At 41.6% G+C, this 18362-nt stretch overlaps 1 protein-coding gene across 11 annotated transcripts in view; it reads left to right on the plus strand.

Moving 5' to 3' along the window:
• The window catches only part of LOC142571609 (sodium-driven chloride bicarbonate exchanger-like), a 255889-nt gene that overhangs the window by 205999 nt on the left and 31528 nt on the right, over positions 1–18362 (plus strand). For all 11 annotated transcript variants that reach the window (XM_075680117.1, XM_075680116.1, XM_075680118.1 and 8 more), the window contains 9 exons: positions 317–417; positions 2507–2681; positions 3222–3355; positions 4469–4646; positions 9360–9638; positions 11305–11418; positions 13705–13866; positions 16160–16338; positions 17557–17629. In XM_075680117.1, the coding sequence (XP_075536232.1) occupies positions 317–417; positions 2507–2681; positions 3222–3355; positions 4469–4646; positions 9360–9638; positions 11305–11418; positions 13705–13866; positions 16160–16338; positions 17557–17629 (1395 nt within the window). The remainder of the gene's footprint in view (positions 1–316; positions 418–2506; positions 2682–3221; positions 3356–4468; positions 4647–9359; positions 9639–11304; positions 11419–13704; positions 13867–16159; positions 16339–17556; positions 17630–18362) is intronic.

The following is an 18362-nucleotide window of genomic DNA, read 5'->3' on the forward strand; positions in this document are numbered from 1 at the left end:
AAAGACACTAATAAGGAAGATAAGTGCTGATGCCACCCTGAAGTACCTTAACAGCTCATCATAATGTCATGGATTTTAATGCTGTTTACTCAGGTCTAGATGATTATTTGAGTCATCAATTAATTCACCATTGCACTGTGATTTGCTAGCACAACCACCCCAAAAAGGTGTTGGTCCTGGGTTTGAAACCCAGACCAAGATGAATTTTTCCTCAACTTTGAAGCTTTCTTTCTGAGAAACGAGTGTGGGTTTCCTTTGAAGCTTCATGCTACATTCGGCTGGGTGACAATATTTTCCTTTCATGCGTGGGTGTCAGGAAGGGCGCAAGAAGCAGGAGCCTTCAAAGGAACCAGCTTTCTCCCCAGAGGAGGAGGAAGAAAAGGAAAGAGAAGAGAGTGGTCTAAAGAGAACTGGAAGGTAAGTATGTTCAGCTAGTGTGGATAAGGAGTCCCTTCGCTGCTGCAAGAGACTGAGAGACAAAAAAACTGAGTGAAGGTAATGCCACACAGGTTAATAGGGGAGGGGGCAAATGAAAGCTCAAACAATGTGTAAGAAAAGGAAATTTGGTCCTTTCTTTGCATTATTTTTCCTAACAGCCTGTGTTGTGCAACCTTGACTCTGACATGAAAAACCAACTACACTCACAGACAACTTTCTATGGCAATGAAGGGAACGCTAAGGAGGCAAAGCAAATGTCTGACAGCGCTCGTGGAAATAGTCCCAAAGTCTCATTTGCCATTGTTTAAGCTGGAGAACAGAAAACACAAACATGTTAGTTATTACAATACTTTTATTAAAACAAGACATAAAATGTACCACTCAACATTATAATCAAATTTTATTTTTCCACCTTATTCTTCTGCATATTGCCAAATGTGAAACCAAGTAGCAGGCTATGCTGATTTAGTGTCTGCTATGAGAAACTATAATAGAAAGCCCTGTCGAACTCAGCCGGACTACTTGGCATAGTATCACAGGTGCAGTAGCTCTGCCCCTGTAAGTTTTCCTTAATTTCCACAGAAAGTTGTCTGGTGGCATACTTATTTTACAAGCTTTACTAATTAAAAGATGATTTGCGACATGCGTGTTGGCATGCTTCTCAAGGACAGACTCTCGTATAAGGTAAATTTTGTTAATGGGAACAATATGGGGACCTTTCTTGAAGACACTGCCTTCCTTATGCAAAAAAAAGTGAGGCGTGTAGACAGGACACAAGAGAAGTGGACAACACGAATGCCGACTATCACCTGAAGGGAGCACTGAGGCGAAACAAGAAAGAAGACACAAAACTCATCTGCGCAAGCTCTGGAATGGCATCACCACATGTCAGTCGGGCACGTAGACTGGCACATGTGCCCGACTGACATGTGGTGATGCCATTCCGGAGCTTGCGCAGATGAGTTTTGTGTCTTCTTTCTTTTTTCGCCTCAGTGCTCCCTTCAGGTGATAGTCGGCATTCGTGTTGTCCACTTCTCTTGTGTCCTGTCTACACGCCTCACTTTTTCGCGTAATGAATCCTTACGAACTAGCTCAGCTTTCTGTCGTTCGATGCCTTCCTTAGCCAGTTATTCCAACCTCTTCATACTGGGTGTGTGAATTTATAGCCTCTTTTGCTAGGCGATACTGGAGATAGTGCAGACTAAAAATGAACGCCAATCTCAAAGATAGATCAGGTGTCAGTGGTACCAGTGCTCTCAGTATTCCTACTGGTAGTGCTAGTGGTTGCCGGTGGTGTCAGTACTGCTGGTACTAGTGTGCAATACGAGTGGTACAGTGGTACATGTGGTACGATGGTAACAATGATAAAGAAAGCATTCTTACATTCTTCCCTCGTGACAGCTAGTGTTTTGAGACACCGTCGTTGAGATGCTGCACCTCTGGTTGAAGATGCAGACGCTGTTGTTTGAGATGCTGCGCGCCTCTCAGAATAAATTATATGTTCCATACACATCTTTCTCACCCCGACTAGCTCAGAAAAGCATTGTCTTTTGTCGGTGTCAACTAGAGGTCGAATCATCTTCTGACTGTTTAGTTTCCCATTAGTTTACCATAGATATTAGTGTGCTTTTGTTAGGTTAACATTCTTACAAGATGGATTTCCAAGGTCTCTTGAATCTTGTTAGAGTTTACTACATCTTTTTAAAAACTGGCTTGTTAACATTCATAACATTCCATATAAATGCTATATTAAATTTTTTTTTCTGCTTTTGTAGATGTCCACTTTTGTTTCCATGGCAATATATATTTACAAGCGAGCAACAGAGTTCGATCATCTGTTTTTTATTTAAATGGGGAAGAAAAACTAGATGTGCCAGCTGGGAGAGATAGAGGGGAATACTGGTATTATAGGCAAGGGACACACATGCTAACATTTAATTGTAGTCTGTCAGAAGGGACATTAAGGATTGCAGGAGCTATCATATCCTCATCTCTTTGATAGGATTTCCACTTCAGTTGTCCCTTTCATTGACCACCGCATCTCTAACATAAATATTCCATTGCACAGGTTGTTTGGTGGCCTTATCAACGACATCAAACGCAAAGCGCCATGGTACCTGAGTGACTTCAAGGATGCCATTGCCCTTCAGTCTATTGCTTCCGTGTTCTTCTTGTATTTCGCCTGCCTTACGCCCATCATCACTTTTGGTGGTCTTCTGGGCTCGGCAACAGAGCAGAGAATTGTGGGTATTAATATCTGTACTAGCTTCTACTTTTATGTGTGCTTTCAAGTTGTAGTATTAATGTGGTTTAAGCTCATCTTTGAAACTCATTCTTGATGAGAAAGAAGAAAAATTTATCTAATATGTTTGTGCGAATGCGCGAAAGATTTTTTTTATCTTCAGTGCTATTAGTTTTAAAGATTTATGAGTAGTTGTCAGATATCCCCAAATCAAAAATGGGCTCTTTTGTCAGAGGCACTACTTATGAGTGCATTGCAACATATATTGGTGAATTGCAATGGACAGCTTGGCAAAATGCTGTAGGGGAATTTCTGATGGGAGTCAAGTAAATAATGACATGAATTTATATGTGCATTCATTTTATTGTTATAGACAGACATGCTGTTAATGAGAACCAGAATGCTATGATTGGCACTTGTATTCAAATACTAATATGGTCTGTGTGCATTTAAGAATTTGTTTTTCTTAGTTGTGTGCAGTGCCTGGCAGGTCCTGTATAGCAAGTGACCAAATGAACCCTCCAACATTGTGTGCTTGCAGGCAGCCATGGAGAGCTTGATGTCTGGAGCAGTGTGTGGAATCCTCTATGGCCTATTCAGTGGTCAGCCACTGACTATCCTGGGTAGCACTGGACCTGTGCTAGTATTTGAGACAATTTTATACGACTTCTGCAAGTGAGTTGTCATGCTGCCTTATTTCCTATATGTTTTATACTCATTTTAACTGCCATTAAATGTTCACAGTGTAGTTGTAACCCGCCGCAGTTGCTTAGTGGCTGTGGTGTTGGGCTGCTAAGCACAAGGTCACAGGATCGAATCCCGGCCACAGCGGCCGCATTTCGATGGTGGCGAAATGCAAAAACACCCGTGTACTTAGATTTAGGTGCATGTTAAAGGACTCCAGGTGGTACAAATTTCTGGAGTCCCTCACTATGGCATGCCTCACAATAAGATCGTGGTTTTAGCATGTAAGACCCCATAATTTAATTTAATTGTTTGTGTAGTTGTAGCGTAACCTACTGGGATTATGGCTAGAAGCTTGAAAGGAAAAGCCAACACCATGTGGATGGCAGCCTATTCTTTCATGAATCTGCTTCCTCCTTGCAGTTTTCCATGCTATTGTTAATCATGATCAAAAGTGCCAGGCAAGTGCAAATAAGATAGAAGCATCTGATACATGCACTAACTTAGAGCCTCTTTAAATTTGTGATGTGGTAAGCCTCTGTACAAGTGACCAAATTATCACGAAAGGAGGGAGAAGAGGAATAAACACAGTGATTTCGGATAGCACACTGTCACTTCTTGTGAAACACACATAATTCAAAATTTGATGTCTATGTGTGTGTTTGTGTGTGCATGCAAGTGTAGGCATGGGCATACACATGTGTGTCTGTGCTAATTTGAGAGGCTTAAAAGTATGTGTTTTTCCAACACCACTGAAGTATCGCGGGTATTGGGCGCATGTGGTGATTTTTGCCATTTCAAAGGGCTGAACCTGCACCAACACACTGACCAGTCAAGGACTATTTAAAATAAAAAGTTTAACGCAGAAAACAAATTTACATTCTTTGAAATATATGCATGATAGACATATCGAGATTTCTCGCTTGTAATATAAAAGTCTTCTGTGGATCCCAGAGTTTGAATTGCAGTGCAGATCACATGTAGTTTCTTAATGGCAGCATTGGTTCCACGAACTTAGCAGGAGTTTTCATAGATAACATTACTAGGAAATGCAAGTTGAAAACAAGTAAAAAATTAACGCCTGCGATGTTTCAATTGTTTCAGGGACCATGACCTGGACTATCTTTCACTACGGCTATGGATTGGCTTATGGACAGCAACCATCTTAGTTCTCCTCGTGGCCTTTGATGCCAGTGCATTAGTGTGCTACATTACACGCTTCACAGAAGAAAACTTTGCAACCCTCATTTCACTCATCTTTATCTACAAAGCCGTCGAAAACGTAAGTCGTTTGAATAAGCCTGATTTATTCCAACAGTGTGAACTGCCATTGGCAACACAAGTAAACATGCTAGTTTAACGCGGCAATTATAAAATTGAGCGTAATTGAGTGCACATGAATGTCTGCTGCCTTCAAAGTTGCCTGCTGTTGCCTCCAAAATACATGCGCTGCAGCCAGAAACTTCTGAGTATGCATCATGCATCTTAGAAAACCTCACACAAGATGGCAGCTACACAATAGCACAGTTGTGAGTACATTCAGCTATTTCAGTCCACAGTGGTGGTGATAAGAAACCTCTTCTTTTACAGTGGTAGCTGTAATGGGCTCACTCTCCTGGTCGTTTTGATGTCCGCTGATGCCGTTTCTGGAATCCCAAAATTCTTTGCGAGTAAATTGTGACGGAAGAAAAATTATTTTTGTTCCTTGGGGATTTGAACTTGCGACTAATAGATTATACATCGCAACAACTTTGCAAATGCTGCAGCTGAGGAGAATACTGATCGTGGAGAGCTTGATGGCACCAACAGCTACCATGATTGACTAACGCCCGCTCAGCTGTCTACTGGATAGAGCTGGCATCTGCACCTTCTTCGTATTCTAGCGAGTTGCATTCCCTGGGGGTCCTAAATGAAGTTTTGTTCTACATTTAATTACAGTTAACCAGCGCATATGCTTCGTCTTCATTAGTTTTTCTTCTTCTAGTGCTTGGCTTCTTTTCATGTTTACTGTAAGGCACTGACGCCTTTCATTCAAGGATAGGGCAAGCCCTATTAAGAGTTAGCCCAAAGGTTAACTTGAGAAAAACCGAACAAATTCAGCAGTAGGAAGTTAAAGGGTTGTTTTTTTTTTTGTTTTTTGTTAAAGACAGGTAAGAGGAGGAAGAAAGCAGAGTCTGTATAGCACCAAGAAGTGTAACTTCCATAAATGAACAGACTCACACTTCTTTCACTTCTCAGAGAGCTTGCTTATTTGCATCTGCGAATGTTTACTCCAACAAACACCACACGAAAGAGTCTAAAGCTTACTGTGCATTATATTTTGCCGACTGTTATCACTGCTTGGCATTACAGGTGAAAATGTCACCTTTTTAAGTGCAATTTTATTCGCCCTTTCCCTCCACTTTGCGGGCGATGCTGTTTATGCCAAGTGTACAAATGAGCCACTAAGATTATGACTGGATTGATAACTTGTTGCTGGCTGCTGTCTTGCCAGGCGTGGAGGTTGCTGAACGACAGAGGTCACTGGGTACGTGCAACTGGATATGTGTGCATGTCCCCATTCTTGACCGATGCCTCAGAACGAGTGTGTGTCACTGTGATGCAAGGGGTATACAGAAGCCTTAAGTGCATTGTAGCAGCTGAGATGCGATGGGTGGCCGCACTTATTGAGGAAGCTGGCCTGACCATGAAAGCGAACGCATTGAACACAGCTGAGGGATCGGCGAATATTCAAGTTCAAGTTCAAGTTTATTCGTCAACGATGTCAGTTTTACAAAGAATTGTATGCAAAATTAGCACTACACAGGGAGTCCCAAAGTTAAAAACTGTCGGGGGGACTCCCATACATAAAAAAATGAGAGAGAAAAAAAAAAAAGATACAGATCAAGCATTGGTTACGGTGGCTTTACAGACAATTTGATAAATAAGAAACAGCGAAAAAAAACAAGAAAATATAAAACTGTTTAGTAAGACAAAAAATTGCAAAGAGAACTTCTGTAGTGAACAAGCAATGCAAATTTACGATACAATAAAAATAGGAGTAATATAACATGTAGTATTAATAGCTAAGTCAATTATGATTACATCACAAAAGTCAGTGGTTAGGATGAAGAGAGTTGCTGCATAAAGTATTTCTTAACTTTATTCTTGAATATATGCTCTGTGGGGGATGATTTAATGGTATGTGGAATAGACTTCCATAGTTTTATTCCCGTAAGTGTGGTAGTGAACTTACCATAGTTTGTGTGCACCTTAGGTAAAAGACGATTATCGAGTTCAGAGAACCTAGTAGTGTTAGTATTTACAAAAGTTTCAATAACAAAGCCGTCTATGTGTGCAATATTACGAAATAACTTATAGATCACGATTGTTAACTTTAACTGAAAGAGCTGATGAAGAGGATGAATGTTTAAACTGCAATAAAGTGGCGTTGTATTCAATAGAAAATGGCTGAAAGCCATGAGGCAAATCGCCTGATTCTGCAGGCGTTGAAGTTGGCTGAGGTGAGCGAGGTATGTGTTTCCCCAGGCTGATATGCAGTAAGATAAATGGCTGTGAATGTGTGCATGATAAAGGGAATGGATAATGTGTGGCTGAAAATATGAGCGGGTTTTGATTATGGCGCCTGTTCCAAACGATATCTTACAGAAAAGTGACTGCACATGAAGATTGAATTTCAGATGCCTATCTAAAACTACGCCAAAAAACTTAGTGCTATCAGATATTGGTATTAAGTTATTTTCAAAACACACCGATCTAGAGTTCAAAATTAGTGTCGGGAAGGAACGAAAAACCATAAAAACCGTGTTTAGCGGATTGAAGCGCAACATGTTCTTTTGACACCAGGAAGTTATGTTATGCAGATCAACGTTAACATTTCGCTGTAGCTCGTCGACATTGTTAGCGCAAGTAAAAATAGTCATGTTGTCTGCATATAATACACACTCCGTAGTGGTCAGAACATTAGGTAGGTCTTTAATAAATAGCAGAAACAGCAGAGGGCCAAGGATCGAGCCCTGAGGAACGCCTTGATATATGTTCTTAGCAGATGAGAGTTTACCATCAATCAATATTGCGACCATATAGCTGGGCACTGAGCGCATTCTCCACCGCGTGCCGAGCTAAATTCGTCTTCATTGCCACCATGTTAACGGTGGCACTACAGTATTTAGATATATGTTGCCATTCTATGTGCATACACATCTCATGGATGTTTTTGCCTCAAAAGTATATCATACATTACCTTTCTCCTCCTGATGCAGACATTTAACAGTTATGGGCATGTCATCTGCTTTTGCTGCTGCTTCACTAACTCAAACAAGCTTTGCCTAATTTAGATTTGAGCAATGTGCCGGACCTCTCCTTCTCTTTTTCTCTTCTTCTTCTTCTTCTTCTTCTCTCTCTCTCTCTTTACTATATGGTTAAGGAAGTAGGGTGAGTGTGACAAAGTGACTCTTTGTAATGAGGGAACTATCACATGAATGTAAAGATCTGGCAGACATACAGACAGATCATAACCAGTTTGGAGCTCTCAACTGCTGTTGCTAGAATAATAGGAGTGCAAGTTTAGGTATATGTGCTCATATAAGTTGGTAAAGTTATTCTGTGGCGATCAGCATGGGAGCTATGAAATAGGAGTGGCTACGTAGGATATCTGCAGTTTATAAAATGCTTATGTGTAAGGCGGTGCAAACATTCAAAACATATGAATATTGAATTGAATATTAGCCTATTCGATTCGGTGTTTGGAAGCACTGTTCGATTAGGCCCTCAAATCGAACAGTCACTATTTGAAAAGCTGAACATTTTTCGAATAGTTTTCAAATGCCTTATGTCCTCGACTGTGCGCAATCGAGCATGAAATTGACAAAGAAATGCGATAATGTTTATCCCAGTGGACATAACGGTCAACAGCACGCTCCGTCATTCAGACGGCCAGACTTTTCTGGCTAAACAACGTCACTTGCAATGAAATATTTAGACATGGCTGTCAGCGGTGGGTATTGTTTCATGGAACGAGTATGTTTCATTAAAACATACTTTATACAGTATAGTGGCACCATCTGGCACGGTCATTCTAAGTAAAAAAAAAAAATAAAGCACTTTTTTTTTTCGGTTTGCCATTGCAGAACTTTTTGTTCTGCCATTTGGTCGTGAAGACACACACAGTTATTAATCTGGCCAACAAGGCTACCTTTCTAAACATTATATGATAATGCATGAGCTCGTGTGCTCCAAAGAGACCTAAGTTTGCGGACAAACTGCTTAGCAATTGTCCTTAGTTCTCCCTTTGTGCTTTTATTAAAGCATGCTGCATATATGTAGCATGCTTCATTTAAAAATTTTATTTTTTAAACTTTATTTAAAATATTTATTTAAAAAAGTTTGTCACTGCACATTATAATGTGCAGTGACAAATCTTTTCTAATGTTGTGAATACTAGGATGTGAAAATTGTTTGATATTAATAGTATGGAGGCTGTGTTTTATTTGCAAGCTATTAGAAAAATATTTGTTATTCGATTCAGTTTTGACATTTGATTCCTATTTGATTTTATTTGCTTCTAGCACTATTCAATTAGTAGTATTCGATTCGGTCTCAAAAACCACCTTTTGAAGTCCTACTTATCTGTAGATAAAATGCCTACTTTTAACTTTTATTTCAGTTGACTTTTTTGAATTGAATTGAATTGTGGGATTTTATGTGCCAAAACCACAACTTAATTATGAGGCATGCCATAGTAGGGGACTCTGGATTAATTTTGACCACCAGGGGGTCTTTAATGTGCCCCCAATGCATGGCACACAGGTGTTTTTGCATTTCGCCTCCACCTAATGCGGCCGCTGTGGCTGGGATTTGATCCCATGACCTCGTGCCTAGCAGCGCAACACCATAGCCGCTAAGCGACGGTGGCGGGTAGTGGACTTCTCTAAAGGGAAACATGTATTCTAATTGTGTGTGTACTGACATTGGTTTTTTGTTGCCATGTGTGCAGGTGTTGAAGATTGGCCACAAGTACCCGATGAACCTGGATATTGACCTGCGTGTTGACTGCTACTGTGAGCCGCCAAATGGAACGGACTTGTACAATTCGACTTATAACTGGACCGTGTTGAGCAAGCATGCCTGCAAGGAGGTCGGAGGCACTCTGCAGGGTCTGGGCTGTCAGTACTATGCGGACGTGTTTCTGTTCTCAGTGCTGCTGTTCATCACCACATTTGCACTGGCCGTCTTCCTCAAGGACTTCAGAACCACCAGCTACTTCCCCACCTATGTGAGACCCTCCTGCTTCTTGTTTTGGTTTGCATCGCCATAAGGGCAGTTCTTAACATGTTAAGTTCCTGTGGTACTTGTATTTATTATTTTAGCTGTTCCGTTTACCTTTGAACACTTGCTCTTGTGGCCATTTGCATTCATGGTGCCACTAGAGGAACTCTATAACTGCTTCTGCATGCACAGGCTGCTGGCCAACAACGCTGAGGCACTCCTCTGGCCACTTGGTCCTTTGTGTGTGCAGGAAGCAGCTTGCAAAACTTTAATTAAATGTTTAGAGCAAACAGGACTTGCACTCAGGTGCTCTACAAACAGTGCCCATAGTAATAGCATGCAGGACCATGCAACAAATATACCTGTGGTGTGTACATGCAAACAAAGGTAAATCTTGACTTAGTTACAGACTGTATAGGTGTAACTGTATGCAGTAGAATTTCGTTAATTTGACTCTGGTTAATTCAATCTTTCATTTAATCCAATCCTAACGAAAGGTCCCAGTCAGCGCTCGTGCATTTCTATGGGCCCAAACATTTATTTCAATCCTAAAGTTGGGTTTTGCTTAATAATTTTAACTTACCAGCCAGCATGCACATGCCTGACGCCTGTGGTGATGCCATTAGCACCCCTTTTGTGGCAGCATGTCCCGATGAAGCTTAGGGGACTTTGGATGTGTTGAACACAGGTCAAAAATGTCTCCCGTCAAAAAACCCCCATTTGAAGCTTACCCTGGGATGATTTTCAAACAATAACAGTAGCTCACGATGTTTCATCATGGTATGTACCAAATTCTAATGTGTGCCCTTTTTTTTTATCAAGAAAATTTGGCCAAAAATCAACTGCACGGTGCAAGTGGATGCAACAACAAAACTTCATTTGCATTGTTCGTATTTATTGCATAAAACTGCTGCATTGTGGTGAAACTGACTGTAGGAAACCGGCCGCCATTGTGCACCACATATTAGACCCTTAATTCTTTTTGCAAGAAAACTGCGCACGCATTAAATTTCTACTTTGTTTGGGAGCTTTAATGTCACTTCTATGTTAGTTTACTGCTTTGGACACATAGAAAGCAGGCAGGCATTTGATTCGGCGTTTGTCAGAATTGGGAAGAAACTACTGCCAAATGAATGAGGTGGCGCATTCGGGCGGCTTTTTCTGTATCTTGTTCATTTCGTCCCACCAGATAATTCGATCAAATTCATCGGTCCCATAAGGTTCAAATTAACAAAATCCGACTGTATAGTCTTCAACTACTTACTATCATCCCCTCTCCTACCATCTCTCCCTGTCCTTTACTCCTGTTTTGCCTTTGGGATCAGCCCAGAGCATAAATAAAAAGGTTGTAATGTTTCTTTGCCAGAGTACAATAAATGAAAAGTTATGCCATTGCTGTTGACGTCATATTATCATTGTCATTTTGCTCCTGTGCATGCTTGTGTCACACACACAATTCCTCACCTTACACGGGCATGTTCATTCATCTGGTCACATTTAGCAGAATCCTAAAGGGTGCTGGATAGACAGCTACCATCAGAATGTTTCACTTAACATTGATATTTACAGCACAAGGGATCTGCACAATTTTTTTCTAATTAGACAGCTAATTGCTATTAGTGCTGCAGTGTCTCGGTTCACATTTGTGGGATGTTGCGTGTTTTGTTTCACAGGTGCGAGCACTGGTGAGCGATTTTTCCGTGGTTATTGCCATCACACTCATGAGTGTAGCAGACATGCTTCTTGGCTTGGACACTCCTAAACTGGAGGTGCCTGAAAAGTTTGAGGTAAGTTTAATGAGTCTGAAGGAGTTCATTTAGAAAAACTGCTTTCCACAAGCATATGCCGAATTTGTGTGAGCATAACATGGCCCTATGTAACAGAGTTCTTAAAAAAATAAAAGGTTATATTTACATCTTACCATGTCAAATTGCCATTTTTAACCTGTGACTTTCTTTGTACAGTGCTGTGCTAGTTTGCACATTAGACATGTGGGGAAGCCTACCTGACAAATACTGGATGGCTTTCTTCGATTGCTGAGGTGCTTAGTGGCAGAATACAGTGCACTGGACACAAAAGAGAAAGAATTCATTCAAGCGGTACGATGGTTTGCTTGAGTAAAACTGCTCTAATCTGCTGCTCTGCACAGATGGGATTAGGTGAGCTGTAAGAGTCAAATGAGGTTGATGATGAGAATAAACTGTACCGCTTCAATGTGTAAAAATCTGTCTTGAAAGCTTGTTTACAGCTACAAATGGAAAGCTAGTGACACATAGAGCTAATGAAGTACCCTTTGCCTGCCATTTATGTGTGTGCTAGAGGCAAACAACGAAGTGTGTGATCCAGTGTGTCGGGCAGTTTGCGTTAGTCACAGTTTGGAGAGGGCACATGTCAAATGTGATGCATGTCTGATTGCACAATGCCAACATCTGTGCTAGAGGCTCACACGGCCACACTGCAGAGGCCCCCAAGGCATCGTCCTCTGTATCATGAACAAAAATGTAGCATGAAATGCTCTTTCGTTGAGATGACCAGGAAAAAAAAAGCAGCAGTTTTGCCCAAAAGGCGAAGCATCGATTGTGATAGCAAATTAGTGGCAAGCTATACAAAGTAAGGACAGTAGTTATATCAGCCACTTAAACTTCTAAATATAGGCATAATAACTAAAGGAACAAGCATGGTGTCACATGTGCACAAGCAAACATGAACACATCTCGCTCGGTGACCGTGAAAACTCGCTGTCAGAATGCTGGAGTGACGAGGCGCAGTAGCAGCAGTGAGCGAATTGACCTTCATGCTGCCTCTCGCTTCAACATGAACTAAGCCACGAAAACACAGCGCAAGGTGGGCTCTGTTCCCGTCGCAGATGGCTTTCAACATAGTGCAGCCCGGGCGAGTGTGCGTGGCTACACAGCTGCTGCCGGAGTAGAACCCCTCCCCCTCCCTCCCCTCCCTCTGGAGCCATGTGCATGATGGAAGATGGCACGCTTCCTCTCCGCTTCCCTCCTTTGCATGCACGAGATTAAGTCGCCACCCTTGCACGCTTTCACTCGCACATACAGCACACGGCGTGCGGCGACGATTTTACTGCCCTTTAACTTTATGTGGAACGTCACGGTAACGGCGACAACAGAAATGTGCCTGGAGTGTCCATATAATTGCTATCGCAATAAAATTGCAGCAGAACCCATCTCACGATGAATGTCAAACTTAATGCAATTAGCAATGTAGCGACAGACCGTATTGCCACCACAGAGGTGTGTCATATACGAGGCATGTGTGCAGCTGGACTGTTCTCTCGTGCTTTGCTCTTGACATGCTGCATCATTCATCAGTGCCACTGCGAAGTCTGCATGCGACAGTTGTGTGAATATGCATTCAGACAAGTTATCCGAGTATATATGGTGCAGGTTTGATTCCGCCGAGCAGCGAATACATTTTATGATTTTTTTTTTGCCTCTGAAGAGTGGCTCATACTAAGGGACACATAGTTGCACAATTTGGCGTCAAAGACGTTCATTGAAGAGCGTCACATGCTCAATGGCACACACCCAGTGACTCAACTTGGCATCAAAGAGGTTCATCAGAGAGCGGTGCATACCCAATGACCAAAACCAACATCAAAGAATTTCATTGAAGTGTGGCGTACACCTAGTTTCATATAACCAGTGATTTAAGTTAGAGTGAACGAGGTTCATTGAAAAGTGGCGCATAAGCAGTGGCAGTAACACAAGTTGGCTTGGAATGGTTTAACTGATGAGCGGCTCAAGCAGTGTCACACACCCGTGACCCAAGTTGGCCCAATTGGTTTCAAACTCAGTTCCTTCATCATAGCATCTCGGTGCTCTAACTATTGGACCACGAACTACCCAGTGACCAAGTTGGCGGCAAAATGGCTTGAGATAGGCGCAGGCAGACGGTCAGATAGACAGCCCTTGAAAAGTGCACAAAGTACCCGAAGAATGCTAATCGCATTAAAAGTATAGCACACTGTATCTATGCGAATATAATTTATTTCCTATGCATTGCCCATCATGCTCAGTGAACAAGTAACAAACCATTCACACTCGTAGCCAACCTGGGAGGGCCGTGGCTGGCTAATTCCGGTGCTGGGTCGCAATCCCTGGTGGACGATATTAGCCGCCATAGCCCCTGCAATGCTGGCGACCATCCTCATCTTCATGGACCAACAGATCACAGCCGTCATCATCAACCGCAAGGAAAACAAGTTGAAGGTCTGTCATAATGCTGCATCGCCGCTTTCATTTAGGTCTAGGCTTTTGCTTCCTTAAACATCAACAAGGTGCACATTTATCATTGCCACTTGTGGCTTCACCCCGATTTACAAGCACCGCCTGCCTTAAGGCGCAAGTGGTGCTGTGCTGCTGGCATTATGACTTGTGAAAAATGCAGCAGAAGTACTTTGCTATCAGCAGCGTTGTTTGGCTTTCAATACTAGGATAAAAATTTGATATACTTTAGATTTTGGCACTCATTGAGTTCGATACACATCTTGCCTGCAATCTGTAAATTGACAAAAATTTGCAAGCAAGGTCTTTGCAGCCTTGGGGCATGGAAATGTGTGCCTAATTAAATTTATTGAGACAAAAGATGGGCATGAAGTTCTTTTCTATCAAAATTACGTTTTGCACAAAATATGGTATATGGAAAACAAGATGTCGCTAATTGTCCAGATGCTGGCTTTGGGTACTTCAAGTAATTGCCATTGACACTGAAAGGATATGTTATATATCCTGAACTGTGTGAAAAATCTTGAACCGCACATTCTTCAATTAGTAACTGCTTGTTTTATGGCAAATTAAGTAAACCAGGCAGGATATATTTGCATCTCCCAAGAAAAAAAAAGACATTTTTAATTAGGAAAGTAAAGACCACTGGAGGCATGCACAAAAAGCAGAAAGGCCAACAAAGCCATGCTGGAACACCTGTAATTGAGCAAGTCATGATTTAGGAGGTATATATAGAGGATCATTTAAGGTTTGATTGCATTCTTTTCTGTAAAATAGAGCAAATGAAATTAAAGGAATTATTAGTGCACAGGCACTTAATACTAATGACAGCTGTTTTTTAAAGCCCACTTCATTTTACTAGATTGTCAAACATAACAAAGCAGGTGCAGCACTGTTGTGTTATTTGCCAAGCTGGCTGTCGTGACATGCATGGGACATGACAATGTAACTATCATGGCTTAGGGATCGGCAGCAAGCCGTTGGTCCATTCATAAAAGTTTCATGATCAACATCAGGCCTGCTGCTACATTCATGTACATGCTACTCAATGTTTGTGATATGTCGTAGAGACGGGACTTCTGGAAACTGCACTCGGAGTCACTCAATAGAGAAAGCTTGTAATAAATAATCTGGTACATCTTCGTGGATTCTACAGTGTTCCACAAGATTATCAAGATTAGCTGTGGCATTTAAATAATTTCAAGTAGAAGAGTTCATTAAAGCTGGAATATTCATTTTAGTGCCTCTTTAAAGGGACAGACACTAAAGGCTAATACTTACTAAGTCGACGTGAACTGTTTAAATACCATTCCAGAAACTTCGCAATGCTTGTTTCGTGCAAAAGAAAGGACTTAGTTTACGTGAAAATTGCATCTGAAGGGCCTGCATATGTTATTCGAAATTCAAATTTTCCGCCACCCAACTGGGAGAGTCGTGACTTTGCTTACACTGTCACCACTATTTGCTGCCGTTGGTGAGCAAAACGGCGCCCGACAGACAGCAGTACCGAGTCAAGACAGATAAAGTCAGAGCGGCTGATTCGCCGCTGCAGCTGCTTTTTGGTCAAGTGGCGTAAACCGATCAGGCAACCCGTGACATCACATGGAAGTTGAATTCTCTGCTATTTGCATTCTGTGCAAGTTTCGCGAGCCAGCAAAACCAGCGCAGTACTATGCGATAACTACTGAAACGCGAAAGCATGGGCGGCACAGAGCCGAGCAAAAACGAAACCTGTCGACCGCCCACGTCATTGTCAAGGGCAATTTCGATGAGTTCTTTTGTCTAAAAATGAAATAGAACTGGACAAGTAGCATTTTATTTCATCTTATAATACAATACAAGAATGTTTTTTGGGATGAGTGGTTGAGTACTAGTGACAGAATTTAACTGAGGAGTGCTTTTGTCATCGGGCAAGTACTTTAATTTCCCGAGGAGTCTCTAGTCATGTCCTGCATTTACCTCAATTTCTCAATTATTAAGGCTCTGTTCTTGATAATGTTGGTGCCTTAGAGATTCTCGAGCACTTATCTATCACTTTAGCTTGACTTAATATTTGCCTTTAGTGCCCCTTTAAGCAAATTTAGGTAAATGTTTGCGCAGTCGTATCGTAATCTGTATAGTATCGGCATTTAACCACTATTAAAGCAGCGATGTCAAGCATTGTTATAGCAAGCAGGCATAGAGAAGCTTGTGTGCTGACTAATTTTTGTTTACAATTTTGACATTACAAGTAACACTGTGCCTCTTGGGTGCCCCCAATGTATCCTGCCCCCAACAGAAAGGTTGCGGCTACCATCTCGACCTCTTGGTGTTGAGCGTCCTGATTGCCATCTGCTCTGTTCTTGGGCTGCCCTGGTTCGTCGCAGCTACAGTGCTTGCCATGACTCACGTTAACTCTCTGCGAATGGAATCAGAATCGTCAGCACCAGGAGAGAAGCCGCAGTTCCTGGGTGTAAGGTGAGGTGGATTTCGCACATTGCTCATAAAGAAGCGTGTAACCAGCGTTTGTTAGGATTAATTTCCCAATTCATTCTGCTAGCCTCTCACTACACGGCCTTAAGCACAGGGTCACTCATTCTTTTCATTGTGAGATTGGCATGTGCATGTCATTGCATGCTTACCTTGCCATGTGGGAAAGCAGTAGAGTAATGGAAAAAAATTAGGCAGAGCTCATCGGAAAATGATCATTAAAATGTATCAATAGCTTCTCAGTAGACATGCTGAGATGCTTTTCTGGGCACACTTATTGGTTAGCTATGTTGGTTAATGCTATGAGATGTGTGGGTGTTGTGGCTTTGATTACACTGCCTCCGGGGTCGGCCCAGTTTACTCGGCCAGAATCCACAGAAAAGGAGGGGGGGGGGATTCGAATTTAAAAGGAACTGTGACAATTGATATTCTGCAGCATGTGCCATAGGAGAAGGACTAAAAGAGGCAGGACAAGGGTTAAAAGAGATTGGCAAACACAAATTATTCTTCCTCAATGTGAGAGCTATCATTAATCGTTTAAGTTGTTTTTTGCCTAATTGATGCAATAATAAAGCGATATCTATGTCCACATTGTCTGCTGATTCCTTTTTTTATTTCTGCACAGCATAGCATGCAGGAATGCACAAGGAAACATTTATTCGTGCTTAGCAATGGTGAATACGCTCTGTCTTCAGGATCGCAAAGCCTTTAGTTTGAATTCAGCTTTATGCTCAAGTTAATCTGCTTTCTTAATTAAAGAGGCCCTACAACATCTTTTCTTCAAAACTGAGAACACATTGGAGGGAGGGAGTGTGATGTCCTTCAGTGGAAATATTTGCAGACAAATTTTTAAGAAAGGCTATAATAATAATGAAAGTATGTGTGCACACTATTTAATTTGCCCTTTCCTCTTCAACACAGCATTTCCTCTTAGCTGGAATGGCACCGATAGCCAATGCCTTGTCTTCTGCTCCTTTTGTACTTTCTCTTCTTTTCGCGGCGGAATTATGGTCAACCTTCCTCAGGAAGGTGCTGGAGAGAAACAAAGTCCAGCTGCCAAAAAGTCTAGCTACCATGCTCCTGTCAGCAGTTTTGAGTGGAGTAATTTCAGCTTTCAGAGCTGTAATGTGATGTACTAGGAATCTTTTTTTCTTCTTTTTTGATAATGAAGGAGAAATATCGTGTATATTTTTATCCTCATTGCAGAGAGCAAAGGCTGACCCAGGTGTTTATCTTTCTTCTGGTGGGCCTCTCAGTATTCTTCACTCCTGTTCTCAAGGTATGCGTTTATTTCCTTTGTAATGGCCAGCTATAGTCATGTATTTAGTAACTCAAGCACACCTATGCTGTCAGGAGTGTGAGGCCAAGAATTTCTTTAAAAAATTTGTGCACAAACCATCAACAATGTTTGTCAGTGTAAGTGAATAGCTTGAATGAATAAACAAATAAAAGAAACAAGCGAACATATGAAATAATGAAACAGAGCAAGAGTGAGTGTGAGAAAGAATACGAGAGAAAGTGAAGGAATGAACAAATGTTTTCCTTGCCGAGTCCAATCACTGACCTTTACGGACTTCTGACCTTCACAGACCTCTGAATAGCCACAAGAACGGCTGAAGGAGCCAAAGAAAGCTTTAAAATGCTTAACTGTCTTGCTGTACTTGCACGCACACACACTTGAGTTCGTACATACAGATTGAGCTGCTGAAAATGCTGTCAGGCTATGCACCTTGGTTTAAAAAAATACTCTTAGCACAAAAGCTTTATGTGCCTGGTTGCAGCAAAAACCTAGCATTAATTTTACACAAAAGGTTGCCTGTATTAAGCATCATGTAGTCATTTATCAAAAAAAGGTCCAGTTTGCAGGCATTAGTAGATTATGTGAGCTGTAATCAGTACTCACTTTTTGGCTTTGTGTTCTTGTAAAACTGGCTGCTGAGCAGCCATACAGTAAGAAGCATTAGTGTCGTGTTGTGAGTGATCACCTATGCTTAAGCTTTATTGGCTCTTAA

Source organism: Dermacentor variabilis, chromosome 2 (genome assembly GCF_050947875.1).
Source record: "Dermacentor variabilis isolate Ectoservices chromosome 2, ASM5094787v1, whole genome shotgun sequence".
Classification (NCBI taxonomy): Eukaryota; Metazoa; Arthropoda; class Arachnida; order Ixodida; family Ixodidae; genus Dermacentor; species Dermacentor variabilis.